Source organism: Athene noctua, chromosome 35 (assembly GCF_965140245.1).
Source record: "Athene noctua chromosome 35, bAthNoc1.hap1.1, whole genome shotgun sequence".
In the NCBI taxonomy this organism is placed as follows: domain Eukaryota; kingdom Metazoa; phylum Chordata; class Aves; order Strigiformes; family Strigidae; genus Athene; species Athene noctua.
Window position 1 is genome coordinate 1,106,877 of NC_134071.1, and position 26,449 is coordinate 1,133,325.

At 68.3% G+C, this 26,449-nt stretch overlaps 4 protein-coding genes across 7 annotated transcripts; 1 reads left to right on the forward strand and 3 right to left on the reverse strand.

Annotated features, from left to right (window-relative positions):
- Positions 1-364: 364 nt before the first annotated feature.
- On the reverse strand, positions 365-8,172 carry PPP5C (protein phosphatase 5 catalytic subunit). Of its 2 annotated transcripts, XM_074930721.1 has the most exons (13): positions 8,000-8,170; positions 7,005-7,246; positions 6,133-6,280; positions 4,893-5,014; positions 4,747-4,812; positions 4,552-4,650; positions 4,329-4,434; positions 3,477-3,619; positions 2,944-3,031; positions 2,795-2,835; positions 2,501-2,679; positions 1,530-1,611; positions 366-678 (listed from the first exon to the last, which is right to left on the reverse strand). In XM_074930721.1, the coding sequence occupies exons 1-13, from the start codon at positions 8,127-8,129 to the stop codon at positions 616-618; spliced, it is 1,509 nt and encodes a 502-aa protein (XP_074786822.1). In that variant the 5' UTR covers positions 8,130-8,170; the 3' UTR covers positions 366-615. The 2 variants fall into 2 exon arrangements, with proteins under 2 accessions (XP_074786823.1, XP_074786822.1); XM_074930722.1 differs by lacking the exon at positions 4,747-4,812 and having other exon boundaries at positions 365-678; positions 8,000-8,172.
- Positions 8,173-10,712: 2,540 nt separating this feature from the next.
- On the reverse strand, positions 10,713-21,368 carry HIF3A (hypoxia inducible factor 3 subunit alpha). 3 transcript variants are annotated; one of them, XM_074930780.1, is made up of 15 exons: positions 21,301-21,368; positions 18,288-18,478; positions 17,437-17,573; positions 17,124-17,208; positions 16,428-16,537; positions 15,872-16,056; positions 15,095-15,201; positions 14,092-14,239; positions 13,411-13,535; positions 12,878-13,047; positions 12,188-12,262; positions 11,840-12,105; positions 11,485-11,569; positions 11,175-11,241; positions 10,713-10,861 (listed from the first exon to the last, which is right to left on the reverse strand). In XM_074930780.1, the coding sequence occupies exons 1-15, from the start codon at positions 21,321-21,323 to the stop codon at positions 10,737-10,739; spliced, it is 1,899 nt and encodes a 632-aa protein (XP_074786881.1). In that variant the 5' UTR covers positions 21,324-21,368; the 3' UTR covers positions 10,713-10,736. The 3 variants fall into 3 exon arrangements, 2 of the variants coding, with proteins under 2 accessions (XP_074786881.1, XP_074786882.1); XR_012635430.1 differs by lacking the exon at positions 11,485-11,569; XM_074930781.1 differs by lacking the exon at positions 11,175-11,241.
- Positions 21,369-22,083: 715 nt separating this feature from the next.
- SNRPD2 (small nuclear ribonucleoprotein D2 polypeptide) lies at positions 22,084-24,357 on the forward strand. Its single transcript, XM_074930698.1, has 3 exons — positions 22,084-22,177; positions 23,233-23,412; positions 23,856-24,357. Coding segments are annotated over exons 1-3 (357 nt in total). The 5' UTR covers positions 22,084-22,175; the 3' UTR covers positions 24,031-24,357.
- Positions 24,358-25,120: 763 nt separating this feature from the next.
- COX7A1 (cytochrome c oxidase subunit 7A1) lies at positions 25,121-26,261 on the reverse strand. The gene is made up of 4 exons (XM_074930700.1): positions 26,115-26,261; positions 25,692-25,784; positions 25,494-25,578; positions 25,121-25,250 (listed from the first exon to the last, which is right to left on the reverse strand). The coding sequence occupies exons 1-4, from the start codon at positions 26,127-26,129 to the stop codon at positions 25,195-25,197; spliced, it is 249 nt and encodes an 82-aa protein (XP_074786801.1). The 5' UTR covers positions 26,130-26,261; the 3' UTR covers positions 25,121-25,194.
- Positions 26,262-26,449: the final 188 nt, after the last annotated feature.

Consider the following 26,449-nt stretch of genomic DNA (forward strand, 5'->3'; position numbering starts at 1 on the left):
TCGCCCCGCCCACCCCACCCCTGGTTCCTCCCGTCGCCATGGCAACGCGCCGCGGGCCGCTGGTTGCCGTGGAAACAGCCCCCCCCCTTCCCCACCGGTCTCCATGGCAACAGCGCCCCCCCCCCGCAGGCCTGAGGCCCCGCCTCCATTACAATAATTACTTTATTTTAACATCGTTAATTACAGACGGTAAAATCGCCCAGCGGGGGGGGCGGGCACGTCCTGGAGGGGGGGGGTGGTGTCGGGGAGGGTGGGTCGGGGGGGTGGGGGGGGGCAAATCCTGAGCAAACCCCCCCCCCCAAAACCCCCCCCCTCCCCCCCCCATCTCCATGCACCTATTGCTTGTTGGAGGAGGGGCAACAAGGGGCAAAAATCCCCCCCCCGGGGGGGGCAACGCCGGCAGAGTGACCCCCCCTCACCCCCCCCAGGACACACACACCCCCCACCACCCCCCCCCGGGGGGTGCAGCCCCAGTTCCTGCCCAAACTGGGAGCACTGGAGGAGGTGGGGGGGCGGGGGGGGGGGGCAGGAATAAATACAATCTTCCAATATATTAAAAAGCCCCTGGGGGGGTGCCGGGGGGTGGGGGCACCCGGGGGGGGGGCCGCGGGGGGGTCACATCATTCCCAGCTGCAGCAGGGTGTTGGCGTACATCATGGGCTTGACGTTGGGGTGAGGCTGCGGCGGGGGGGGGAGAGAAAAGGGGGGGTGAGGGGGGGGGCAAAACTGCTCCCCCCCCTCAAATCGCACCCTAGGGGGGTAATTACCCCTCCTTAGAGCCCCTCCCATCCCTAGAGCCCTCCCCCTTCACCCCAGACCCCCCCCATTCACCCCAGACCCCCCCACAGCCCCCCCCAACCCCTGACGACCCCCCCAATAGCCCCCTATAAAGTCCCCCCCCTCAAATTGCACCCCAGGGGGGTAATTACCCCTGCCTAGAGCCCCCCCATCACCCCAGACCCCCCCCAACACACCCCTATAAAGCCCCCCCCCCCCCCCCCCCAAATCCCACCCCAGGGTGGTAATTGCCCCTCCCTAGAGCCCCCCCCCCCAAGGACCCCCCCCATTCACCCCAGCCCTCCCACTTAGCCCCTACAGACCCCCCCCCATAAGCCCCAGAGCTCCCAATAGCCCCCCCCCCCCATCCCCGACCCCCCCCTAAAGCCCCCCCCCAAGGTGGGGAAGGGCAGAGCAAGGCCTAAGGGGGATCTGGGGGGCAGGGGCAGGGGTTAGGGGGGACAGGGGGTGCCCCCCAGGTTTGAGGCGAGGTTTAAGGAACCTGTGGAGGGGTTTTTTTTTGGGGGGGGGGGGGGGGGGTGTCCAAGGTGGGGTTGGGGGGGCCTTTTGAGGAGGGGGTGTGTGAAGGTTTGAGGGTGACAGTCCCCAGGATTTTGGGGGTGTCTGGGGACACTTTTCAGGGGTCACAGGTTGGGGGGGGGGGGCGGTTTGAGGGGTCCCAGACTCAGCAGGTGGGCAGGGAAGGAGGGGGGGGGCAGTGGGGGGGTCCCGTGTCCCCCCCCCAGACTCACCACTGCTGTGAACTGGTGGAAGTCGGGGCGCAGGTCGCTGCCTCGCAGGTGGATGTAGGAGCCCTTGTTACCCATCTGGTCGCTGCGGGGGGGGACGGGGACACTTGGGGACACTTTTGGGGACACTAAAACATGCTCCCCACCCCCCGGGGACACTCGAGGGTTGGGGACACTTGGGGACACCCAGGTAGGATGTGGGGACACCTGGAGGTGGAGACAGGAGGTACCTGGGGGAAACTGAGGCACAAGGGACACCTGGGGACTGGGTTGAGGGGACAAGGTGGCTCAGGGGACACTCAGGGACTCAGCTGAGGGGACACCAAGTCTCAGGGGACACCTGGGGAGCAGGGAGGGGACAATGTGGCTCAGGGGACACCTGGGGATCGAGTTGAGGGGACACTGAGTCTCTGGGGTCATGTGAGGACAAGGGAGGGGACAATGTGGCTCAGGGGACACTCAAGGATCCAACTGAGGGGACACCGAGTCTCAGGGGACACCCAGGGACCAGGGAGGGGACAATGTGGCTCGGGGGACAACTCAGGGACCTGGTTAAGGGGACACTGAGACTCAGGGGACACCTGGAGACAAGGGAGGGGACAATGAGTCTCAGGGGACACCTGGGGACAATGGAAGGGACAGCGAGTCTCAGGGGACACCTGGGGACAAGGGAGGGGACAATGAGTCTCAGAAGACAACCGGGGACCCGGGAGGGGACAATGAGTCTCAGGGGACACCTGGGGACAAGGGAGGGGACAAAGTGGCTCAGGGGTCACCCGGGGACAAGGGAGGGGACACCAAGTCTCAGGGGACACTCAGGGGACAAGGGAGGGGACACCAAATCTCAGGGGACACCTGGAGGACCAGGGAGGGGACAATGAATCTCAGGGGACAGCCAGGGGACCCCGCGGGTGAGCCCAAGCCATGGAGCGGTCGCTCCCCCCGCGCCCCCCCCGGGGTCCGGTGCCACTCACCAGTAGTTGGGGGCACTGAAGACGGTGACACACTTGCCGTCGTGGGCCACCTCGTAGCCCTCGGGCTTGACCTCGTGGCTGCGGATGATGTAGTCGAGGCGGTTGCGCTCCAGGAAGCTCTTGGTGACGTCGGGCCCGAACTGGCAGCTGACCCCGCGCTTGCTGACCGAGCGGCCGTTCTGGGGGGGGCGGCGGCGTCACCGCGGCCTCGGGGACACGGCGGTGGCTGTCCCCGAGGCTGGGAAGTGGCGGGGGGGGGGACACGGGGGGGCACGTCTAGGGGAGCCAACTCACCTGGGGTTGTGGGTCAGACCAGAGCAGGTCACACATGGGACCTGGGGGACACACAGACGCGCACGGGGGGGGTGAGTGTCCCCTGTGGGTCCCTCGGAGGGGACAGTGACACCACGGCGGGGGGGGCACAGGGGGGGTTTGCGTCCCACCTGAGTCCGGGGGCTGCCGGTTCCGCTCGATCTTGCGGATGTCGTCGAGGGTGACGCCGTCCTCGCTGAAGAGACCCCCGTGCATGATCTGGGACAGAGGCCACGGTGGCACGGGGACAGCGGAGCGGAGGGGGGACACACACACACGGCCGGGGGGGGGCACCCCCCACTCGCACCCCCCCCAGCGGGAAAGAGGGACCCCCCGAACACCCTGGGGAGAGCACTTGTGATGGAGGGGTGACATTAATAATGGGGGGGGTGACATTAATAATAGGGGGGGGTGACATTAATAATAGGGGGGCGTGACATTAATAATAGGGGGGGTGCCCCCCCCAAATGCTACCAGGGATGGGGACACCCCCCCCCGCCAAACCTCCACCAGGGATGGGGATCACCCCGACTGTCCAGTGAGGGAGGGGACCCCTCCCAAACGCCACCAGGGAGGGCGGGGACCCCCCCAAACCCCCTCCCCCTGCACGAGGGCACCCCGGGGGGCTGTTGGGGCCGGGGGGGGCGGGGGGGTGACCCCTCACCAGCACTTTCCCGTTGATGCACTGGGCCAGCGGGAGCCACTCGAAGACCTCGCTGAAGAGCGCGAACATCTGCGCCGTGTACTTGGCCTTCACCTCCCCCTCGAAGCCGTAGATCTGGTTCATGTTGTCCGTCTCGTGGTTCCCTGCGGGCGGGGGACGCGGTGACAACGTCAGGGGGACGCGGTGACAACGTCAGGCAGCGGGGGGGAAGGCAGTGACACCAGGCAGTGGTGGGGGGACACGGTGACACCAGACTGCAGTGACACTGTCAGGGGGACACAGTGACACCATCAGGCAGCGGGGGGAACACACAGTGACATCAGGCAGTGGCGTGGGGGGACACGGTGACACCAGGCAGCAGCGGGGGGGATGCAGTGACACCGTTAGAGGGACACGGTGGCACCGTTAGGTGGCGGCAGGGGGGGACACGGTGACACCCTCAGGTGGTGGCAGGGGGGATGCGGTGACACCGTTGAGTGGTGGCAGGGGGGGACACACACAGTGACACTGTCAGGGGGACACAGTGACACTGTCAGGCAGTGGCGGGAGGGGACACGGTGACACCAGGCAGCAGCAGGGGAGACTCGGTGACACCGCTGGGGGGACACAGTGACACCGTCAGGCGGCGGGGAGGGGGGACACAGCGACACCATCAGGGAGACACGGTGACACCACTGGGTGGTGGTGGGGACACCGTGACACCGTCAGGGGGACGACAAAGCCCCACGGCTTGGCACGAGGCCCCGAGGCTGGGGGGGGGGGGGGGGGAGGCCGGTGACCCCCACGCTACCAGCGGAGCCGGGTGACGCCGCCACGGCGCCCGGTGACAACCCGGTTTGTCACCCGCGTTACCTCGGAGCAGGTGGAAGTGGTCGGGGTAGAGCAGCTTGAAGCCGAAGAGCGTGAGGATGACTTCCACCGAGAAGGACCCGCGGTCCACGAAGTCCCCGTTGAATATCTGCGGCCGGTTCAGGGAAAAACAAACAACCGAACAACCACCCCCCCCGTCCCCTCGGTGTCACCCGGAGTGTCCCCACCGCCGGCAGCGCCCCCCCCGACCCCCCCAGTGGGATACGTAGGGGTTGGCCTCGGAGGGGAGCCCGTTGAGCTCGAAGATGTTCAGGAGGTCGTAGTACTGCCCGTGCGTGTCCCCGCACACCGTCACCTTCTCCGTCTGCCACACCGGGACACACACACACACGTCACCTCTTGGGGACATCCCCTCTGTGTGTGTGTGTGTCCCCCCCGATGGCAACGAGGGGTCACCCACCTCCTTCAACGTCGTTTCGACCAAGGTGGGGAGCTTGGCCAGCACCTCCTTGACCTGCACCAGGATCTGTGGGGACAAAGGGGGCGGGGAGTGGCACTTGGGGACAGCTGGGGGGGGACAAGGGGAGGGGGGGGGCGCTGGGGTACCTGGTAGGCGCATTTTCTGTGGAGTTTTTTCTGCTCCTTGTACCACTGCATCAGCTCCTTCATGAAGGCCAGCGTCACCTTCCCGCCGTCCAGCTTGGGGCCGCTGTACTCGTCCTCGATGGCTGCGGGAAGGAAAAAAACCCACAAAAAAAACCAAAAAACAAACCCCGGTGCTGGCTGAGGACATGAGGGGACAGCAGGAATGAGTCTGTCCCCCACAAAGAGCCACCCCCCCTTGAGGAATGCCCAGGGCCTCCTGGGGATCCCTCACAGGGACCCCAAAGCTCTGCTGGGAGCCCTCATGGGGACCCTGAGACCTCCATGTCCCCACAGAGGGGGACATCAAGACCCTCATGGGGACAACAAGACCCAAATGGGGACCCTGAGACCCCCAAGGGGACATCAAGACCCCCATGGGGACCCCAACACCCTCACGGGGACAACAAGACCCAAATGGGGACCCCAAGACCCCCAAGGGGACCCTCATGGGGACCCTGAGCCCCCCACGGGGACACCAAGACCTTCATGGGGACATCAAGGCCCAAATGGGGACTCCGAGACCACCAAGAGGACACTCATGGGGACCCTGAGACCCCCAAGGGGACATCAAGACCCAAATGGGGACCCTGAGACCCACAAGGGGAGCCTCATGGGGACCCTGAGATGCTGACAGGGACCCCAAGACCCTGACAGGGACCTTCATGGAGACCCCAAGACCCCCAAGGGGACCCCAAAGCTCTGCTGGGGACCCTCACGGGGACCCTTCTGGGTAGCCCAAAGCTCTGCCCGGGTCTCTCACAGGGTCCCCCAACACCCTCCTGGAGACCCCCCCAGCTCCCCAAGGGCCCCCCGAGGTGCTGAGAACCCCCCTAGGGACCCCTCGCCTCCGCTGGGGGGGTCTCAAGGGGGCCGCCAAGACCCTTACGAGGACCCCAAACCTCTGCTGGGGACCCTCACCAACTCCCATGGGGACCCTACTGGGGACACTCACGGTCCCCCCAGGACTCTCCTCACTCCCCCCCCAAAAAATGTCTACGGAAACACCCCAAGACCCTCATGAAACCCCCAGCGCCCCCCCAGAATCGTCCCAAGGGACCTCGACCCTTCGCTGGAGACCCCCAAGGTCCCCCCAGCGACCCTCCCAGCCCAGAGGGGACTCTGAGCCTCGACTGGGGACCCCTCCTGTGGGTTTTTTTAATCGGGGGGGGGGGGGGCACGAGGAGGGATGGGGGGCGCTCACTCATGCTCTCGATGTCGAGGGAGTCGACGACAGAGCGTTTGTGCTCGTCGCTGGCGATCGCCCGCTCGAAGGCCTTTTGCTTCACGATCTTGTGACACTCCTGGTACTTCAGCTTCGCGTCCTTGTCGTTGGGCCTCACCTTCACCACCTGGGGGGGGGCGACACACACACACACACGTCAGGGGACGGGGACACCCCCACATCCCAGAGCCCCCCCCCACAAAGGCCACGGGGCCACCCAAGCTCCGGCACCCAATGCCTTGGGGTGTCCCTGAGAGGGGACAGGGGGCGGATAGGACACTGGGAGGGACAAGGGAATCCCCAAGTGTCCCCAAGCTCTGGGGCGCACACTGATGTGGTGGGAGGGGGGGACCGAGGGGGTCCCCAAGTGTGCCCACAGCTCTGGGGGATCAGATGATGCTGGGAGGTGACAAGAGGGTTCCCCAAGTGTTCCCCCCCGAGCTCTAGGGAACATGCTGACACGGGGGAGGGGACAAAAGGGTCCCCAAGGCTCCCTCAAGTCCAGGGGGGGGACAGGCTGACACCACGGGGGTCCTCAAGGCTTCCCCAAGCTCTGAGGGGGACGCGCCGACACCAAGGGGGTCCCCAAACCTCTCCTGAGCTCAGGGGGGGACGCGCCGACACCAAGGGGGTCCCCAAACCTCTCCTGAGCTCGGGGGGGGACACGCCGACACCGAGGGGGTCCCCAAACCTCTCCTGAGCTCGGGGGGGGACACGCCGACACCAAGGGGGTCCCCAAACCTCTCCTGAGCTGAGGGGGGGACACACGTGACACCAGCGGGGGGTGTGTGTGTGCGTGCGTGTGGGAAGCGGGGGGATGCCAAGGGGCACCCCGAGGCGCCCGGCCTCACCGTCTCGTAGTCGCGGAGGGCGGCCTTGAACTTGCCCAGGGCCATGTTGCTGGCGGCGCGGCGGTAGTAGCCCTTGACGTACTTCTTGTCGAGCTCCACGGCGCGCGTGGCGTCGGCCAGGGCGTAGCCGTAGCACTCGGTGCGCAGGTAGGCCAGGCTGCGGTTCCCATAGTAGATGGCGTTGCCGGGGTTCAGCTCGATGGCGCTGCTGTAGAACTTCACCGCGTTCTCGTAGTCCTTCCCTGGGCCGCCGGGGGGTCAGCGGGACGCAGCCCCCGCCCTCACCCCTACAGACCCGGTTCGGCGGCCCCCGGCTCTCTCTGACCCCTATAGATCCCCATTTGGCAGCCCCCAGCCCCACACTGACCCCTATAGATCCCCATTTGGCTGCCCCAGCCCCACACTGACCCCTATAGATCCCCATTTGGCAGCCCCAGCCCCACACTGACCCCTATAGATCCCCATTTGGCAGCCCCAGCCCCACACTGACCCCTATAGATCCCCATTTGGCTGCCCCAGCCCCACACTGACCCCTATAGATCCCCATTTGGCTGCCCCAGCCCCACACTGACCCCTATAGATCCCCATTTGGCAGCCCCAGCCCCACACTGACCCCTACAGATCCCCATTTGGCAGCCCCAGCCCCACACTGACCCCTATAGATCCCCATTTGGCAGCCCCAGCCCCACACTGACCCCTATAGATCCCCATTTGGCTGCCCCAGCCCCACACTGACCCCTCTAGATCCCCATTTGGCAGCCCCAGCCCCACACTGACCCCTATAGATCCCCATTTGGCAGCCCCCAGCCCCACACTGACCCCTACAGATCCCCATTTGGCAGCCCCAGCCCCACACTGACCCCTATAGATCCCCATTTGGCAGCCCCCAGCCCCACACTGACCCCTACGGCTCCCTATCTGGCAGCCCCCGCCCCTCATTGCCCCCCTACGGCTCCCTATCTGGCAGCCCCCTATTACCCCCCCCCCGCCGGTACCTTTGAAAAACTCGTTCGCGCGGGTCTTGAGCGCCTCGGCCCGCTCCAGCTCGGCCGCGCTCGGGGGCCGCCCGGGACCGGGACCGGGGCCGCCGCCGCCGCCGCTCTCCGCCCGCTCTCCCTCCGCCATCGCCGCGGCCGTAAAGCGCCCTGGCAACCGCCGGGAGCGCCGACCCGCCGCGCCGCCAAGCGCTGCCGCCGACTGTCGCAAAGACGGCGGGACGGGAAGGGGAGGGGCCGGCGGGTAAGTGTCGTAAAACGGGCGGGGCCGGGCGACTCATCTTGACGGGCGGGAGGACCGAGGGCACCATAGAGACGGGCCGGGCCGGGCCAGAGCGGACACGGCGCGGCCCGCGGCCTCCTCGTGTGTCCCCACAAGTCCCCAATGCGCCGGGGGTCCCCCCCATGTCGTCAACACCCCCCGTGTCCCCCCCATGTCTCCAACATCCCCCATGTCCCCCCGTGTCCCCCCATGTCCTCAACACCCCCCGTGTCCCCCACACCCCCCATGTCCCCCTGTGTCCCCCCCATGTCCCCAAAACTCCCCATGTCCCCCCTTGTCCCCAAAACCCTTCGTGTCCCCCCCATGTCCCCAACACCCCCCATGTCCCCCTGTGTCCCCCCCGTGTCCCCAAAACCCCCCGTGTCCCCCCCTTGTCCCCAACACCCCCCGTGTCCCCCCTTGTCGCCAAAACCCTTCATGTCCCCCCCATGTCTCCAACACCCCCTGTAACACCCCCCATGTCCCCCGTGTCCCCCCGTGTCCCCATGACCCTGTCACACCCCCCATGTCCCCGTGTCCCCCCCGTGTCCCCCCCAGGCAGAGGCGGAGCCCTCGGTGGGTTCAGAGCAGGTTTATGATGGGGGGGGGGGGGGGCAGCATGGCGGGGGAGGGGGTGGTGACACTGGGCGTGTCCCCGTGTGACCCCCCATGGGGGCGCGAGTGCGTGTGACGAGCGGGAGCCCCCCTCCCCCTCGGCCCGTGCACAAGCGTGTGCGAGCGCACGGGGGGGGGGGGGGGGGGAGGAAGTGGCGGCGGGGGGGGGGGGGGGGGCGTGGTACAGGGCCCCCCCAAAGCGCTATTTTGGGGGGCAGCGGGGAGGGGCGCGCTTGGCCTCGCACGGGGGGGGGGGGCGGGGGTGTGCGTGTGGGTCCCAGCGGCTCTGGGCAGCGGCGTCCAGCCCCCCCCCTCGTGCAAGGGCCGTCGTGCGAGGGCTGGGAGCCTCGTGCAAGCTCCAACACCCCCCCCCCCTCCACTCAGGCACAAGAGCTGACCGAGGGTGGTTGGGGGAGGCACGTGGGGGGGGGCTCTTGCACGAGGGGGCTCTTGCACGAGGGCAGCTCTCCCTGAAGGCTTTTGCACAAGGTCCTTGCACAAGGGGGACTCTCGCACGAGGCTCTCGCACAGGCGTGGTGGCTCTTGCACAAGGATCAGGCACAAGGTCCTTGCACAAGGCTCTTGCACGAGGATGGCTCTTGCATGAGGTTCTTGCGCAAGGATGGCTCTTGTACGAGGCTCTCACACATGGGTGGCTCTTGCACGAGGCTCTTGCACAAGGCTGGCTCTCGCACAAGGCTTTCACACAGGCGTGGCTCTTTCACAAGGATCAGGCACAAGGTCCTTGCACAAGGCTCTTGCACAAGGATGGCTCTTGCACGAGGTTCTTGCGCAAGGATGGCTCTTGTCCAAGGCTCTCGCCCATGGGTGGCTCTTGCACGAGGCTGGCTCTCTCACAAAGGCTTTCACACAGGCGTGGCTCTTTCATAAGGATCAGGCACAAGGTCCTTGCAAAAGGCTCTTGCACAAGGATGGCTCTTGCACGACGATGGCTCCTTGCACGAGGCTCTTGCACAAGGTCCTCACATAAGGCTCTTGCACAAGGTTCTTGCGCAAGGGTGGCTCGTGCATGAGGCTCTTGCACGAGGGTGGCTCTTGCACAAGGCTCTCGCACAAGCTCCTTGCACGAGGATGTCTCTCGCACAAGGATCAGGCCCAAGGCCCTCGCACGAGCGCGTCTCTCGGAGCCCCGGGGCTGCGCAGGACGGAGCGGTACAAAAGGGGGTCCCCGGGGGGGGGGGCGCTGCCGGGGTGGTCCCAGATTTGGGGGGAAGGGGCGGGGGGGTCCCTGGGCCCCCCCCAAAGGGGCATTTTCAGCCCAGCACCAAGTGGGGGGATGGGCTCCCCCCCAAGCCCCCCCGGGGGGGGCCAGGCCGAGGTAGGAGGGGCGGGGGGGCCCCCATAGGAGGATTGGGGGAGGCCCCCCGTGGTGGTGGTGGGGGCATCAGGCCCCCAAATTGGGGGGGGGGGGGGAAAACAGTGGGGGGGCGTCCCCCCATTCCAGGGGGTCACTCAAACCCCCCCTCAGGGAACAGGGGCCTGGAGGGGGGGGTCAAGGGGGGGTTAAATGGGGGGGGGACACCAGGGGCCCCCCCCAGGCTCTGTGGGAGGGGTCACGGCTTTTGGTGACCCCCCAGGATGAAGGTTTGGGGGGATCCCACTGTGTGCCAGGTTGGGGCCCCCCCCCAATTTATGGGGGGGGGCTTTTTTCTTCTTTTTAGGGTCCCCCACTGGGTATCAGGGGGTCGGTGTTTGGGCCCCCCCCACTTTGAGGTTTTTTTTTTGGGGGGGGCTGTTTTTTGGGGTCCCCTTCGAGGTGTGTGTGGGGGTGTCATTGGTTTGGACCCACTGCTGGGTTATTTTTTGGGGGGGGGGGGGGGGGGGGGGAGGCCCCGCCCCTCAGTTTCTCTCCAGACACGTGCCCTGGGGGGGCCCCGCTGGGCGCCCCTCAGTCTCCTCCTGGGGGGGCCCCATGGGGGGGTGCAGGGGGGCCCCCGGCAGGGTCAGGCCATCAGCCAGCAGCGCTGCAAGACGGGGGGGGGACACACACATTATCGGGGTGTGTGTCCCCCCCCTTATACCCCCAGCACCTTTAGTTGTGCCCCCCCAAATTTTGGGGACCCTCCCACTTTCCCACTCAAATCTGTGCCCCCCCCATTTCACCTCTGTTATTGGGGTCCTATTTTCACACCCCCCCCCCAGTTTTGAGGGTCTCCCCCACACTGACACCCCCCCCCCGTTATCATTTTAAACCCCCATTATCCCCCCCCCGCCCGGTTTTGGGGTTCCCCCATCACCCCCCCCGTCCCCCATTATGGGTGCTCCCCCCCCTCTCACCGAGGGGCGGCTCTTGCCCCAGGGGGGGGCTCATTCCTGGGGGGTCCTCCCCACTCAGCAGCAGCCCCTGCGGGGGACACGGGGGCGGGGGGGGGACACACGGAGTGTGTGGGGGGGGCCATGGGGACAGGGCACCCCGCTTTCCCCCCTCCCCACCCGCTGCCCCCTCCCGCCTCCCCCGTGTCCCTCCCCCCTCCCGCACCCCCCTTTTCCCCTCCTCCCCTCCCTGTGTCCCCCCACACCCCCCCCACCCGCCACCCCCCCACCCGTGTCCCCTTCCCCCCCGCCCCCCCCGCGTGTCCCCCCGTACCAGGCCGAGGGGGGGCGGCAGGTGGGGGTCGAGCTCGGGGCGCTTCAGGGGGGCCCCCGCGTCCTCCCCGCTCGGCTCCCGCGCCCTGCGCGGCACCGTCACACCGCGGGCACGACACGCCCACCGACACGCCCCCTCCCGCGAAAACCACGCCCCCTCCCCCCGACCCCGCCCTCGCCCCCCCGCCGCCGCCACCGCCCTCCCAATCCAACCCTACCCACCCGCAAAGCCCCGCCCCCCTCCCTCCGGCACCGCCCACTCGCACAAGCCCCCGCCCCGTGAAGCCACGCCCACCCCCCGCTAGTCCCAAATATTCCCCCATTAGCCCCGCCCCTCCGGCATAGGCCACGCCCACCTTTTCCTGCCGGGGCGTGGCGCCGAGGCGGGGCCAAGGGCGGGGTCGCTGCCCCAACGCGGGAGGGCGGGGCCAGGGCGAGAAAGGGCGGAGCTTCGTCCGGGGAAGCTGCGAGCGCGGGGTCGCGGCGGGGGCGTGGCCGCTGCGGAAAGGGCGTGTCCTGGAGGGCGGAGGCCACGCCCCCGCGGCGGCTCGGCCCCGCCCAGCTGGAAGTCGCCGTCCATGGGGATGTAGGGAGCCAGCATGGCCAGGTCCATGGGGGACGCCTGGGGGGGGACACGGGGGGGCAGTGTCACCCCCCGCCGTGTCCCGGGGCACGGGGGGAGCTCCCACCAGCCCCCCCGGTACCTGCAGGGCGGTGCCGGGGCCCGGGCTCCCCGCAAACAGCTTCTGCACCTCGAACAGCAGCTCGTCCCCGGGGGGCTGCGAGGACACACACACACACAGAGCCGTGAACCCCCCAAAAAAACCTCCCAGGACAACAGACCTGCCCCCCCCCCCCAGCCCCCCCACACCCCCCAGCATGGACAGGACGCCGCCAGGACCAAACTGCCCCCCCCCCCCATTCCTTCAGGATCCTCAACATCCCCTCAGGGACCCCCAGAACTCCCCCACATTCCCCCAGGGACCCCCCCACTTTCCCCAGGAACTCCCCCAGCTTGTGAAGGACCCCCAGGACCCCCAAAATTCCCTCCGCGCCCCCCCAACTTTCCCCAGAAGCCCCCCAAGCTTGTGAAGGACCCCCAGGACCCCCAATATTCCCCCCGCGCTCCCCCAACTTTCCACAGAAGCCCCCCAAGCTTGTGAAGGACCCCCAGGACCCCTCATATTTCCCCAGGGAACCCCCACTTTCCCCAGGAACCCCTCCAGGACCCCCTCAGCATGCAAAGGACCCTCAGAACCCCCCATATTCCCCCAGACCCCCCCAAGCTTGCAAAGGACCCCCAGGACCACCCATATTCCCCCAGGGACCCCCCTAGACACCCCATAACCTGGCTGGGACAGCCCCCCCCCCCATAACCCCAAGACTGGACTCACCGGGGAGGGGCTGCGGGGCCGGCGGCGAGGGGGCGCGGGAGGGGGGTCGAAGATGGGGGCGAGCAGACGGGCGAGTTCGGGGGAGCAGAAGCGCCGGGGGTCCCGCTGCAGCGCGGCCTCGGGGACGTGGGCCGGGCGCACGAAAGCCAGCACCCGCGGGCCCCCCACCCCTGTCCCAGCCGTTATTATGGGGTGGGGGACCCCAAAATCCCCCCCCAGACCCCCCCCAGCACCCGCGGGCCCCCCACCCCTGTCCCAGCCGTTATTGTGGGGTGGGGGACCCCAAAATCCCCCCCCAGCACCCGCGGACCCCCCACCCCTCCCACACCATCACAGGGGGCTGGGGACCCCCAGACCCCCCCCAGCACCCCAGGGATTCCCCCCCAGACCCCCAAGTTCCCAGCTGACCCCCTGTGTGTGTCCCCCCCAAGCCCCAGTGTCCCCATAATCCCCTCCCAGTGCTCCCAGTAACCCCCCCCCCGCCTCCCAGTGCCCCCCTCCCAGTGCTCCCAGTTGCCGCAGCCAGTGCCCACCGAGGCTGAGGTTGAAGACGGCGTCGGGGGTGTCGGGGCCGGGGGCGGGGGGGGGCAGGCGGCGCCCCTCACCCCGGCGTTGGGTCTGCTCCAGCGACAGCACCACCCCCCGCTGCTCCACGCGGCTGTGGGGGGGCCCCGTCAGCCCCCCCGTGGGTTGGGGACCCCCACGGGGCAGACACAACCCCCCCCCCCCCGACCCCCTAAAAATGGGGGCTGCAGCAGGGTACCGGGTTTGGGGTGTTGACCCCCCCCCCCTCACCCCAGGCACTGGATATGGAGGGTAAAACTTGGGGTGCAGCCCCCCCCCGGCATCATTTAAGGGGTGCACCCCCCCACTGGCCATGTGGACTGTAAAATTTGGGGTGCTGACCCCCCCAGGCACTGGATACGGGGTCTAGGATTTGGGGTGCAGCCCCCCCAGGCATCATTTATGGGGTGCACCCCCCCTCTGACCACGTGAACTGTAAAATTTGGGGTGCTGACCCCCCCCGGCACTGAATACAGGGGTGCAGCTCCCCCCCTGCTCCAAGCACCCAGCCCAGGGCGCTGCCCCCCAGAATAACCAGATTTGGTGCTGGAATTCTGGGGGTACTCCCCCCCCCCTCCAGCCCTCAAAGCAGCACCGACGCCACAACGGGCACCCAGGGCCCCCCCCAGGACCCCCCGGGCCCCCCCAACCTGAGGACGAAGTGGAGGCAGACGATGCCCTCGGGCTGGGCGCTGCGGCTGTTGGCGATGACGGTGGCCTGGGTCTGCGCCCACAGGAACCCCCCGCGCTTGGCCAGGAACCGGTACTGGCTCGTCACCGCCTGCCCCTTGCTCAGCACTGCCGGGGGGGCACCCGCCCCGTGGGTAACCCTGGGGGGGTCGGGGTGCCCCGGGGGGAGAGCCCGAGGGGGTGTTGGGGTGCCCAGAGGTGCCCCAGGGGGGATATGGTGGCACCCAGGGGGGATATTGAGGTACCCAGGGGGGTGTTGGGGTGCCCAAGGGTGCCCCAGAGGGGTTGTTGGGGTTCCCAGAGGGGATATTGGGGTGCCCAAGGGAGTGTTGGGGTGCCCAAGGGTGCCCCAGAGGGGATGTTGGGGTTCCCAGGGGGGATATTGGGGTGCCCAAGGGAGTGTTGGGGTGCCCAAGGGTGCCCCAGAGGGGATGTTGGGGTTCCCAGGGGGGATATTGGGGTGCCCAAGGGAGTGTTGGGGTGCCCAAGGGTGCCCCAGAGGGGATGTTGGGGTTCCCAGAGGGGATATTGGGGTGCCCAAGGGAGTGTTGGGGTGCCCAAGGGTGCCCCAGAGGGGATGTTGGGGTTCCCAGGGGGGATATTGGGGTGCCCAAGGGAGTGTTGGGGTGCCAAGGGTGCCCCAGAGGGGATGTTGGGGTTCCCAGGGGGGATATTGGGGTGCCCAAGGGAGTGTTGGGGTGCCAAGGGTGCCCCAGAGGGGATGTTGGGGTTCCCATGAGGATGTTGGGGTGCCCAGGGCTGTCCCAGGGGGGGATATGGGGGTGCCCAGGGGGGGAGTTGGGGTTCCCAGGAGGATGTTGGGGTGCCCAGGGGGTTATTGGGGTGCCCAGGGGGGACACCGTTATTCCCAGGAGGACGCTGGGGTTCCCAGAGTGATCTCGAGGTTCCCAGGGTGCTGGGGGGGGGATGTTGGGGTGCCGGGGGGTTTTGGGGGGCACTCACGGGTGTGCACGCTCCTGCTGAGGGTGTCGGAGTCGAGGGCGTGGACGTACTCGTAGAGGGAGCAGCCGAGCAGCTCCTCGGGGGCGTAACCCGCCACCTCCCCGATCCTGCGCACCCCAACTCAGCCGGGGGGCTCCCCCCCCCTCCCCGTCCCCGGGGGGGCCGGGGGTCCCCTATGGGGTCCTGGGGTGCCCCTAAGGGGCCTGGGGGGCTATTATGGGGTTGAGGGGGGCCCCAAAAGGGTCTGGAGGGGGCTCTTGGCGCCCTGGGGGAGTTTTGGGGGGCTTTTAGGGTCCTGGGGTGCCCGTAAGGGGCCCTGGGGGGCACTTATGGGGTCAAGGGGGGCGCCGAGAAGGTTTGGGGGCTCTTGGGGTCCTGGGGGAGTTTGGGGGGGGCCCTATGGGGTCCTGGGGTGCTCCTAATGGGCCCTGGGGGGCACTTATGGAGTTGAGGGGGGACCCGAGAGGTTCTTGGGGTGTTCCTAAAGGGTTTGGGGTGCTGCGTCTCAGGGGGGTGTTTTTGGGGGTGCTGGGGTCCCGGGGGTGTGTTTTGGGGGGCGTGGGATCCAAGGGGGTGTTTTGGGGGGGCGCTGGGATCCGGGGTTGTTTTGGGGGGGCACTGGGACCCCGAGGGGGTGTTTTGGGGGGCGCTGGGGTCCCGGGGGGTGTTTTTGGGGGGCGCTGGGGTCCCAGGGGGTATGTTTTGGGGGGCGCTGGGGTCCCGGGGGGTGTTTTTGGGGGGCCCTGGGACCCCGGGGGGTGTTTGGGGGGGCCCCACCTGTCGTCGCAGTAGGTGAACTTCATGTCCATGGAGTGGCGGGTGAGGACGGTGCCCGAGCCCAGGGGGGTCTCGATGGCCCCCGGGTGGGGGATGGCCTCGCAGATCAGCACCAGGCACCGCAGGGGGGGGTCGCCCCCCCCGGCCCCCGCGTACGACCGCATGTGCCCCGCGCAGTGCAGCACCTGGCGGGGGGGGGGGGGACACCCCGCAGTTTTTGGGCGGGGGGACGGGACACGACACCCCAGAAGCCTGACGGGACCCCCCGGTGCTCTGTGTGTGCCTGTCCCCGCTCCCCATCACTGTGTCTCTGCGCACACCCCCCCAGTGTCCCCCCCATTTTTTTCCATGGCCCCCCACAACTCCTCATGGCCCCCCACACCCCCCATGTCCCCCCCCGTGCCCCCACAAGTCCCCTATGTCCCCGCACATGTAGCTCTGTGTCCCCCCATGTCCTCCCATGTCTCCCCACCATGTCCCCCCTGTGTCCCCGCCTCAAACCCCCAGGTCCCAGTGACCCCCTCGTGTCCCCCCGTGTCCCCCCGTGTCCCCCCACCTTCCAGGAGGCCGCCTTGAGGTTGAGGCAGCGCCCGCGCCCCGTCAGGGTGCTCTTCATCCGCAGGGAGAAGCTGCGCCCCGAGCGCTCCCCCCGCCGCCGCGGCACCGCTGGGGGGGTCAGGGTCAGGGGGGGCTCGGGGGGGGGTGCTCGGGGGTCCGAGGGGAGGCCCAGGGCTGATGGGGGGGGCTCAGGGGTGTTTCGGGGGGTCCCAGGGCAGTGCTGGGGTGCTGGGGGGGGCTCAGGGGTGTTCGGGGGGGTCCCAGGGCAGTGCTGGGGTGCTGGGGGGGGGCTCAGGGGTGTTCGGGGGGGTCCCAGGGCAGTGCTGGGGTGCTGGGGGGGGCTCAGGGGTGCTGGGGGGGGTCCCAGGGCAGTGCTGGGGTGCTGGGGGGGGGCTCAGGGGTGTTCGGGGGGGTCCCAGGGCAGTGCTGGGGTGCTGGGGGGAGGGCTCAGGGGTGTTTTGGGGGTTCCCAGAGAGTCTGGGGGTGCTGGGGGGGTGTCAGGGGCATTGGGGGGGGGGTGTCCCAGGTGTGTTTGGGGGGTCCCGTGGTGCTGGGGGGGGTGTCAGGGCGTTGGGGGGGTCCCAGGTGTGTTTGGGGGGTCCCGTGGTGCTGGGGGGGGGTGTCAGGGGTGTGGGGGGGGTCCCAGGTGTGTTTGGGGGGTCCCGTGGTGCTGGGGGGGTCCCGGGGGTCTCACCCTGCCGGGGGCTGAGCACGTCCTGCAGCTCCTCGTGGTCACAGGGGTGCACGAAGTCGAAGACGCTGTGGCCGATCAGCTCCAGCTGGGGGACACACACACACGGGGGGGGGGGGGGCGTGTGATGGGGTGGGGGGGACACAGGGGGGGCTTCACACCAGCACCCCCGCACAGCACCCTGACAGCAGCCATTCTCCCCCCGCCCCCCCTTCCATCACCTCCACGGGTGCCCCGGGGCCCCTCACCTCGCAGAGTCGTGGGGTGCTGCCCCCCCCAGCCCCCCCCCCCCCAAAAACCAAACCCCAAACCCCACCTGGCTGAGCCCCAGCAGGCGGTTGACGTTCTCGGAGAGGAAGATCATGTCCCCCGCCTCGCTCAGCACCATCACGAAGCCGCTCAGCGCCTTCAGGTAACACCCGTCCACCTCCTCGGCCGCCGCCGCCCAGGCGCCTGCGGGGGGGTCGGGGGGGGTCAGGGGTCCCCATGGTGCTGAGGGGACCTATGGGTGCTCTGGGGGTCCTAGAAGACCCCGGGGGGGGGTGTCTCATAGGTGTTTGGGGGCCCCGGGAGGTCCCAGGAGCCCCCAAGAAGCCCCAGGAGGTCCTGCGGGTGTTTGGGGGTCCCGGGAGGTTCCTCTTGTGTTTGGGGAGCCCCGGGAGGTCCCACAGAGGTTTGGGGGGTCCCAGGAGGTTCCAGGGGTGTTTGTTGGGGGGTCCTGGGAGCCCCCAAGAAGCCCCAGGAGGTCCTGCGGGTGTTTTGGGGGGTCCCAGGAGGTTCCCCGGGTGTTTGGGGTCCCAAGAGGTTCCCCGGGTGTTTTGGGGGCCCCAGGAGGTCCCGTGGGTGTTTGGGGGCTCCAGGAGGTCCCACAGGTGTTTGGGGGGTCCCGGGAGCCCCCAAGAAGCTCCGGGAGGTCCTGCGGGTGTTTTGGGGGGTCCCAAGAGGTCCCGCGGGTGTTTTGGGGGGTCCCAAGAGGTTCCCCTGGTGTTTGGGGGTCCCAGGAGACCCCAGAAGGAGGCCCCAGGGGGTCGCCCAGGTGTTTGGAGGCCCCGGGAGGTCCCAGGAGGTCCTGCGGGTGTTTTGGGGTCCCAGGACGTCCTGCGGGGGTTTGGGGGGTCCCGGGAGGTTCCCCGGGTGTTTTGGGGGCCCGGCGGCCCGCGGGCTCACCGGCGGCCAGGAGGCGGTGCACGCGCAGGTAGCTGATGGTGAGGCGCATGATGGAGGCCTTGTCCAGGTGGGCGCTGACGCCGCGGGCGAAGGGCAGGGTGTGCGCCAGCTGGTAGAACACCTCCGTCTCCCGGCTGCGCCGGCACCGCGCCGCGTCCCGCGAGCGCTCCTTCCGCAGCTCCGGCGTGGACCTGGCGGCACCCGGCGGCACCCATGGGTGCTCGGGGGAGTCCCCCCGACGCCGCCCGGGGACGCGGGGAGCACCCTACCTGCACCCCGGGCACCCAACCTGCACCCCGGGCACTGAACCTGAACCCAACCTGAACCCAACCTGCACCCCGGGCACCCAACCTGTACCCCAAGCACCCACCCTGCACCCCAAGCACCTGCCGGGCACCCACCCTGCACCCTGGGGCACCCAACTGGCACCCACCCTGAACCCAACCTGTACCCCAGGCACCCACTGGGCACCCAACCTGCACCCCAAGCACCCAACCTGCACCCCGGGCACCCAACTGGCACCCTGGGCACCCACCGGGCACCCACCCTGCACCAAACTGGCACCCCGGGCCCCCACCCTGCACCCCGGGCACCCAACTGGCACCCACCCTGCACCCACCCCCAGGGGCGCAGGCACAGCCGGTGACACCAACAGCATCACCACGGGGGCACCGGGAGCTGCCAGGACACAGGGGGGGCGACGTGTGGGGGGGGTGTTGGTGTGTCAGGGTGTGTGTGTGGGTGTGTGTCTGTGGGTGTGTCTGTGTGTTTGTCGGGGGGGGGGGGGGGGTGTGTCTGGGGGGGGGGGGTGTGTGTGTTGCTGTGTGGGTGTGTCTGTGTGGGGGTGTGTCCATGTGTGTTTGTCAGTGTGTGTGTGTGTGTCGCTCTGTGTGTGTCCCCGTGTGTGTGTCCGTGTGTTTGTCGGGGGGTGTGTGTGTCACTCTGTGTGTCCGTGGAGGTGTGTCGGGGGGTGTGTGTTGGTGTGTGCATGTGTGTGTGTGTCTGTGTGTTTGTCGGTGTGGGTGTGGGTGTGTGTCCAGGGTGTCGGTGTGTGTCTCGGGGTGTGTGTGTCTGGGGGCGTGTCTGTGTGTCGGAGTGTGTTGAGGTGTGTGTGTGCGTGTGTTGGTGTGTGCATGTGTGTTTGTCAGTGTGTCTCTGTGTGTCCACGTGTGTCCGTGTGTGTCCGTGTGTTGGTGTGTCCGTGTGTGTCTGCTGGCATGTATGTGTGTGTGTATGTTGGGGGGTGTGTCTGTGTGTGTGTCAGTGTGTCGGTGTGTGTGTGCCCGTGTGCCCGTGTGCCCGTGTGCCCGTGTGTCCGTGTGCCCGTGTGTCCGTGTGCCCGTGTGCCCGTGTGTCTGTGTGTGCGTGGCCGGGTGCGTGTCTGGGGTGCGTGCGTGCGGCCGGGACGGGCTGTTCCTGTCCCTGGCGCGGTGCCCGGGGGCCGCGGCCGGGGGACATGGAGCGGGGGGGGGGGAACCCACCGAGGGGGCGTGCCCACGCTAATGCATGAGGATGTATGCTAATGTATGAAAATGAGGGGCCAGCCCACACGTGCGCTGGCAGCTCCCGCCCGGGACAGGCTGCCCAACCCCCCTCCCCCCCCCCTCCCCACCTGTGGCGGCACTGGGAGAACTGGGAGGAACTGGACGGGGACCAGTATCAGGCTCCGACTGGGACCAGAGCTAAACACTAACTGGGACCAGAACCGGGCACTGACTGGGACCAGAGCTAAACACTAACTGGGACCAGAACCGAGCTCTAACTGGGACCAGAACCGGGCACTGACTGGGACCAGAACCGGGCACTGACTGGGACCAGAACCGGGCACTGACTGGGACTAAAATAAGCTCTAACTGGGACCGGAACCAAACTCTAACGGACCAGTATGAGCTCTAACTGGGACCAGAACCAAGCTCCAACTGGGACCAGAACCATCTCTAACTGGGATCAGAACCATACACACGTGGGTCCCCTCACCGGGGCGAGGGGCACCGCAGGTCCTCGCACACACGTGTGCACCGGGTGGGAAATCCAGTGTCCCACCCCCCCCCATTTCTTGGGCTGGCACGGGCCTCGCACGAGGAGGCACGAGGACACACAAGGCTCACACACGGCTCACATGCAGTTTGCACAAGGACAGCACGCAGCTCGCACACCCCTGCACGAGGCTCGCACAAGGCGCACATGAGGCTCACATAGGGACGCACAAGGAGGCACACGGAGGCATGAGGCTCACACAAGGCTCACACGAGGCTCACACGGGGACACACGAGGAGGCACAAGGATGCATGAGGCTCACACGAGGCTCACACTGGGACACGCAAGGCTCATATGGGACATGCGAGGCTCACGCTAGACACACGAGGAGGCACAAAAACACACGAGGCTCACACGAGGCTCACACAGGACACACGAGGTTCACACGAGGCTCACACGGGGACACATGAGGCTCACACGGGGCTCACACGGGGACACACGAGGCTCACACGAGGCTCACACGAGGCTCGTGCATGAGGCCGCGTCCCAGCCTCGTGCCGACACGTGGGGTGCACAGGGACACCCCCCCAGCTCGCACGAGGACACTCACAAGCACCCACAGCTGCCCCTCCCCCAACCCCCCCCACTCATTAGTGGGTGTCACACGCCCCCCCCCAAATGGCCGGATCCTGCCCCCGCCCCCCAACAACCACCCCCGGGACCCCCCTTTGGAGGGGCCGGCGCCCCCCAGGGGACCGCGCCCTGCCCCCCCCCCCCGCCCCAAGGGAAGGGGCCGGATCCTGCCCCCTCCCCCCAACAACCACCCCCGGGACCCCCCCAGGGTCTGACTCCGCTTCACCCCCCCGGGACCCCCCTCTGCAGGAGAGGGGGGGGGGATCCTGAACCACACCCCCCCCCGGGGGCCCGATCCTGCCCCCTCCGCGGGGTCCCTGCCACGGGACCGCCCCCCCCCCTGCTGCCAGGACACCGGGTGCTGCCCCCCCCCGCGCCCGGGGGCCCGATCCTGCCCCGGTACCTCGCCCCGGGCCGCCCGTCCATGGCCGCCGCCGCCGCCGCCGCCCTCTGCGCGCCCGCACCCACCGCGCCGAGCCCCCTCCCCGGACACGCCCCCTCCCCCCGGACACGCCCCCCTCGGGACACGCCCCCTCCATTGGCCGCCGGCCAACGCCCCCCGCCCTGGCCACGCCCCCCACCGGCCCTTTAACCCCGCCCCTGGACCGCCGCCAAGCGCCCCCGCGCCCCCCCCAGCGCGGGCCCCTAAGCCCCGCCCACACACCCCCCCTCCTCTCTGGCCACGCCCTGTCCCCGCCCCCTCCTGGCTCCCAGCCAGGAAAAAACCGTTCCCAGACATACGCCACGCCCTCTACGGCTAGGCCACGCCCCCCCACCGCGGGCAGCCGAGCCCCGCCCCTTCCCGAGGGCACTCCAGGGGGGGGTTCCCTGCCCCCCGCCCCCCTGAACCCCCAGACCCCCCCCCACACACCCCCCCTGGCCAGCGCCGGGGGGGCCCCGGGACCGCCACAACCGCTGCCGGGGGGCGGGGGGGCCCCCCCGCACCCCCGAACCCCCCCGGAGACCCCCCCGACCCCTCCGTGGCCGTTTCCAGGCCCCTCACACCCCCCCCCCCCCCCCCAACAGCTGTTTCCAGGCCCCCCCCCCCACTCCCCCGTATCCTGCCGCCGTGGCCGCCCCTTGGCCACGCCCTTTGTCTTTTCCCCGCCCCTTTTTCCCGCCGCGCGCTCCCCGCCTCTCTCCGCCTCCCCGCGCATGCGTATTGGCGGCGGCGCCGTGACCCGGAAGTGGAGTCGCGGCGGCGCCGTGACCCGGAAGTGGGACGTGAGGGCGGCGCGCGCGAGCGGAGACGCGGGACCGGACCGGAGCGGAGCCGCCATGTGAGGAGGGGCCTGGCCCGGGGCGGGGGGGGATCAAGGGTCGGAGGATTTGGGGGAGGGCTGCGCCGCTCTCCCGTCCCGCTCTCGCTGCCCCCGCGCTGCCCCGGGACCCCGGTTCGCGCCCCCAAGGGCCCATCCCGGAGGCTCCGGTGCTTCCCCCCCCCTCCCCCGCCCGGTGTTCCTTGAGTCCCGGCTCCTCGTCCCGGGTGTCTCCAGGCTCTCTCGAGTCCCCGGCTCTGGTCTCCCCAGGCATCCGCTGTGGCCCCGGGCACCCCCGCTTCCCCGGCCCGGTGTCCCCGGCCAGCCTCGGTGTCCCTGGACACCCCCAATCCCCCCACAGTGTCCCTGGTGTCCCCTGTCACCCCCAATTCCCCCCCACAGTGTCCCTGGTGTCCTCTGTCACCCCCAATTCCCCCCCACAGTGTCCCCGGTGTCCCCTGTCACCCCCAATTCCCCCCCACAGTGTCCCTGGTGTCCCCTGTCACCCCCAATCCCCCCCCACAGTGTCCCCGGTGTCCCCTGTCACCCCCAATTCCCCCCCACAGTGTCCCTGGTGTCCTCTGTCACCCCCAATTCCCCCCCACAGTGTCCCCGGTGTCCCCTGTCACCCCCAATTCCCCCCCACAGTGTCCCTGGTGTCCTCTGTCACCCCCAATTCCCCCCCACAGTGTCCCCGGTGTCCCCTGTCACCCCCAATCCCCCCCCACACTGTCCCTGGTGTCCTCTGTCACCTCCAATTCCCCCTCGCAGTGTCCCTGGTGTCCCCTGTCACCCCCGATTCTCCCCACACTGTCCCTGGTGTCCCCTGTCACCCCCAATCCTCCCCACACTGTCCCTGGTGTCCCCTGTCACCCCCAATTCCCCCTCACACTGTCCCTGGTGTCCCCTGTCACCCCCAATTCCCCCTCACACTGTCCCTGGTGTCCCCTGTCACCCCCAATTCCCCCTCACACTGTCCCTGGTGTCCCCTGTCACCCTTGGTTCCCCATCCTGGTGTCCCCAGGCGCTCCCAGCCCCCCCCAGCCCTGCCGTGTCCCCTCATTGTCCCCACGCAGGAGCCTCCTGAACAAGCCCAAGAGCGAGATGACGCCGGAGGAGCTGCAGAAGCGGGAGGAGGAGGAGTTCAACACGGGGCCGCTCTCGGTGCTCACCCAGTCGGTCAAGAACAACACCCAGGTCCTCATCAACTGCCGCAACAACAAGAAACTCCTGGGGCGCGTCAAGGCCTTCGACAGGTCCGTGTCCCCAAAGTGTCCCCCCTGGGGTCCTGTGGGGTGCGCCTGGGGGCTCCCCGCTCTTCTTTATCCTCGGGGTTTACACCAGGGACCGTCCTGGGTCACCCCATGGTCCCCCCGCTGAGTCCTGTCCTGGTCCCCTGATCCCGCGTGTTCCCCTCCAGGGTCCCCACTGTCCCTTTGAGTGTGTGTCCCCCCCCCCAGGCTCCCCAAATTCCCTGGAGGTCCTGCTGGGGTCCCCCCACGTACCTTCAGTGCTGCTGGCGTTCCCCAAAAATCTTTCTGAGGTCCCCCTGGTCCTGCTTGACACCCCCCCCCCCAGGTTTTCCCCCAGCCCCTCCGTGTCCCCTCAGGGGAGGCACAACCCCCTTTCCCAACCTCCGGGGTGCCACCCCCCCTTAAAATTTTTTTTTTTTTCACCCCCTCCCCTTCCTCCCCCTCAGACACTGCAACATGGTTCTGGAGAACGTGAAGGAGATGTGGACGGAGGTGCCCAAGAGCGGGAAGGGGAAGAAAAAATCCAAACCCGTCAACAAGGACCGTTACATCTCCAAGATGTTCCTGCGCGGAGACTCCGTCATCGTCGTCCTGCGCAACCCCCTCATCGCCGGGAAGTAGAGAGACCCCCCCGCGTCCCTCACGACCACCCCGACACCCCCCCCGTAACGTTGGGGGCCCCCCGACAACCCCCCCGTAACTTTGGGGTCCCCCCTGACACCCTGTGCCCCCCTCCCTGGGCTCACACACGGGGGCTCCTTCCCTGGCCGGAGGGGGGTTGTGTTTGGGGGGTGTCAGAATTGGGGGGGTGCCATGTGTGCCCCCCCCCCAGGCATAAAAATTACTTTTTTATTTTTCCTTTTTTCTTTTTTCTGTCTGAGTTTAAGGGTGACTCGTTCACCACCGTCCAAATTAATTAACATCCCTTTAATAAAGTAAACGACCCGATTCGACGCTCCTGCTCGTTCCCCTGGGGGGGTGTCTCATTCCTGGGAGGGGGGGGGGCAGTCTGGAGCCCCCTCAACTGCTCAGGGCTGAGAGACCAAACCACTGGATGAGAATAATTTGTTAATGCAGATACAAGAGCTCATTAAGATCTTAATTAAGAAGAGTTGAAGAGTTCATCCCCCTCCTAACGCCCCCCCCCGGGGTCAATTAACCCCCCCCAGGGGGCTCCCAGCCCCCTTTGGCCCCGGTACAGGGGAGGGGCCAGCGCTGGCCCCGCCCTCGATGTAACCCCACCCCTCCGGGCATCCTTCTGCGAGGCCCCGCCCATCCACCTCGACTTCGTGCAGACCACGCCCCCCCCCCCCCCCCCCCCGTGGAAAAACTCATCCAACCAAAGGAGCCGTTTGGCGCGGGATCCGCCCACTGACTGCAGGCCACGCCCTGTTGGCAGTCAAGGGGTGGAGTTTGTTGTCTGGCTACGCCCACCCCCCGGGATAAGCTCCGCCCTCCCAGGCCCCGCCCCTCAATCTGCGGCTTCCCCAGGGGGACATGGGGACCTGGGGGGGGGGACATGGGGACGGGGGGGGGGGGGAATGGGGATGGGGGGGGAAATGGGGACCCTGGGGGGGATGTGGGGACCCGGGGATGGGAATGGGGACATGGAGACCCCCCTGGGGCTGCAACAAAACCCCTCCTGTGTCTCTGTGCCCCCCCTTGTCCCTCTGTGTCCCCCCCCCCCCATGTCCCCAACCGATCCGACACCTTCATCGGAGCCTTTTATTGGGGGGGGGAGGAGGGAAGAGTCGGAGGGGCGGGGGGGGTGTCAGGGCCCCCCCCTCAATTCTTCTTGGGCCTCGAGGCCTGAGCCAGCGCCCACACCGAGTAGCAGGTACCTGTGGGGATGGGGGGGGGGTCAGGAACCCCCCTGGCCCCCCCCAAAGTGACCCAGGCATGTGTCTCCCCCCCCGGGGTGGACATTCCAACCCCCCCCCCCGGGGTTAAAAATAGATCCCTGGCGTCCTGCCCACCCCCCGCCTTGCTGATCCACGTGTCCTGCCCCCCCCAGAGTGTCTCTGCGTGCCCCCCGGGGTGTCTCTGTCCCCCCCCGGGTTTTGTGTGTCCCCCCCCGGCCGTACCCACGGAGCAGATGAGGGTGGTGAGGGCGTAGAGAGCCGAGTCCAAGGCCCCCCCCTTGAGATGAACCGGGAGCCCGTTGTCCTCCTGGGGGGGGGACACACATAAAAAGAAAAGGACATCAGGGGGTTGCGCCCCCCCCCCCCCCCCCCCCCGATTTAAAGGACCCAGACCCCCCCTGTCCCGTCCCCCCCCCTCACCTGGAAGAGCTTCTGGTGCTCTCGGACGCGGTTGTGGAGGTGCCGGGGGGGGGCGGTGGGACCCAGCGATCGCAGCAGCCCCAGAGGGGCGGCCTTGGGGGGGGGGGGGGTGGTGAGGGGAGAGGGGGGGGCAAATCCCCCCCCCCGCCCCAGTCCCATAATCCTGGAGTCACAACCCCCCCCCCCCAAATCCCCCCTTTTTTAGGGAGCCCCCAAAACCCTCCCTATAACGCCCCCCCCCATGGCCCCCCCGAGACCCTTCCCATGACCCCCACCCCCCCCGGCCCCCCCGAGACCCTTCCCATGACCCCAAACCCCCTCCCAGGGACACCCCACCCCCCCTCAGTTGCCCCCCCCAACCCCCTCCGCACACCCCTCTCCCAACAAGTGCCTCCCCCCGATGTGGCCCCCCCCCCGCGGTACCCGCAGGACCCTCATGCTCGGCCCGATCGTCCTCTGCCACCGCAAAGGGCACCGAGGGGGGGGGCCGGGGGGGGGGCGGTGCCATCCAGCCTGTGCTGTCACGTGTGTCAGGGTGTCACCTCCCCGTGTGTCCCCCCAACGGCCCCCTCCTGTGTCCCTGTGACCCCCCCATGGCCTTGGGACCCCCCCCCCCAGTCCTGTGGCACCTGCCATGGCTTTGTGACCCCCCCCCCATGTCCCCATAACCCTGTGACCCCCCCTCAAGTCCTTGGGACCCCCCCTCAGTCCTGTGACCCCCCCCATGTCCCCATAACCCAGTGACCCCCCCCTCCGTG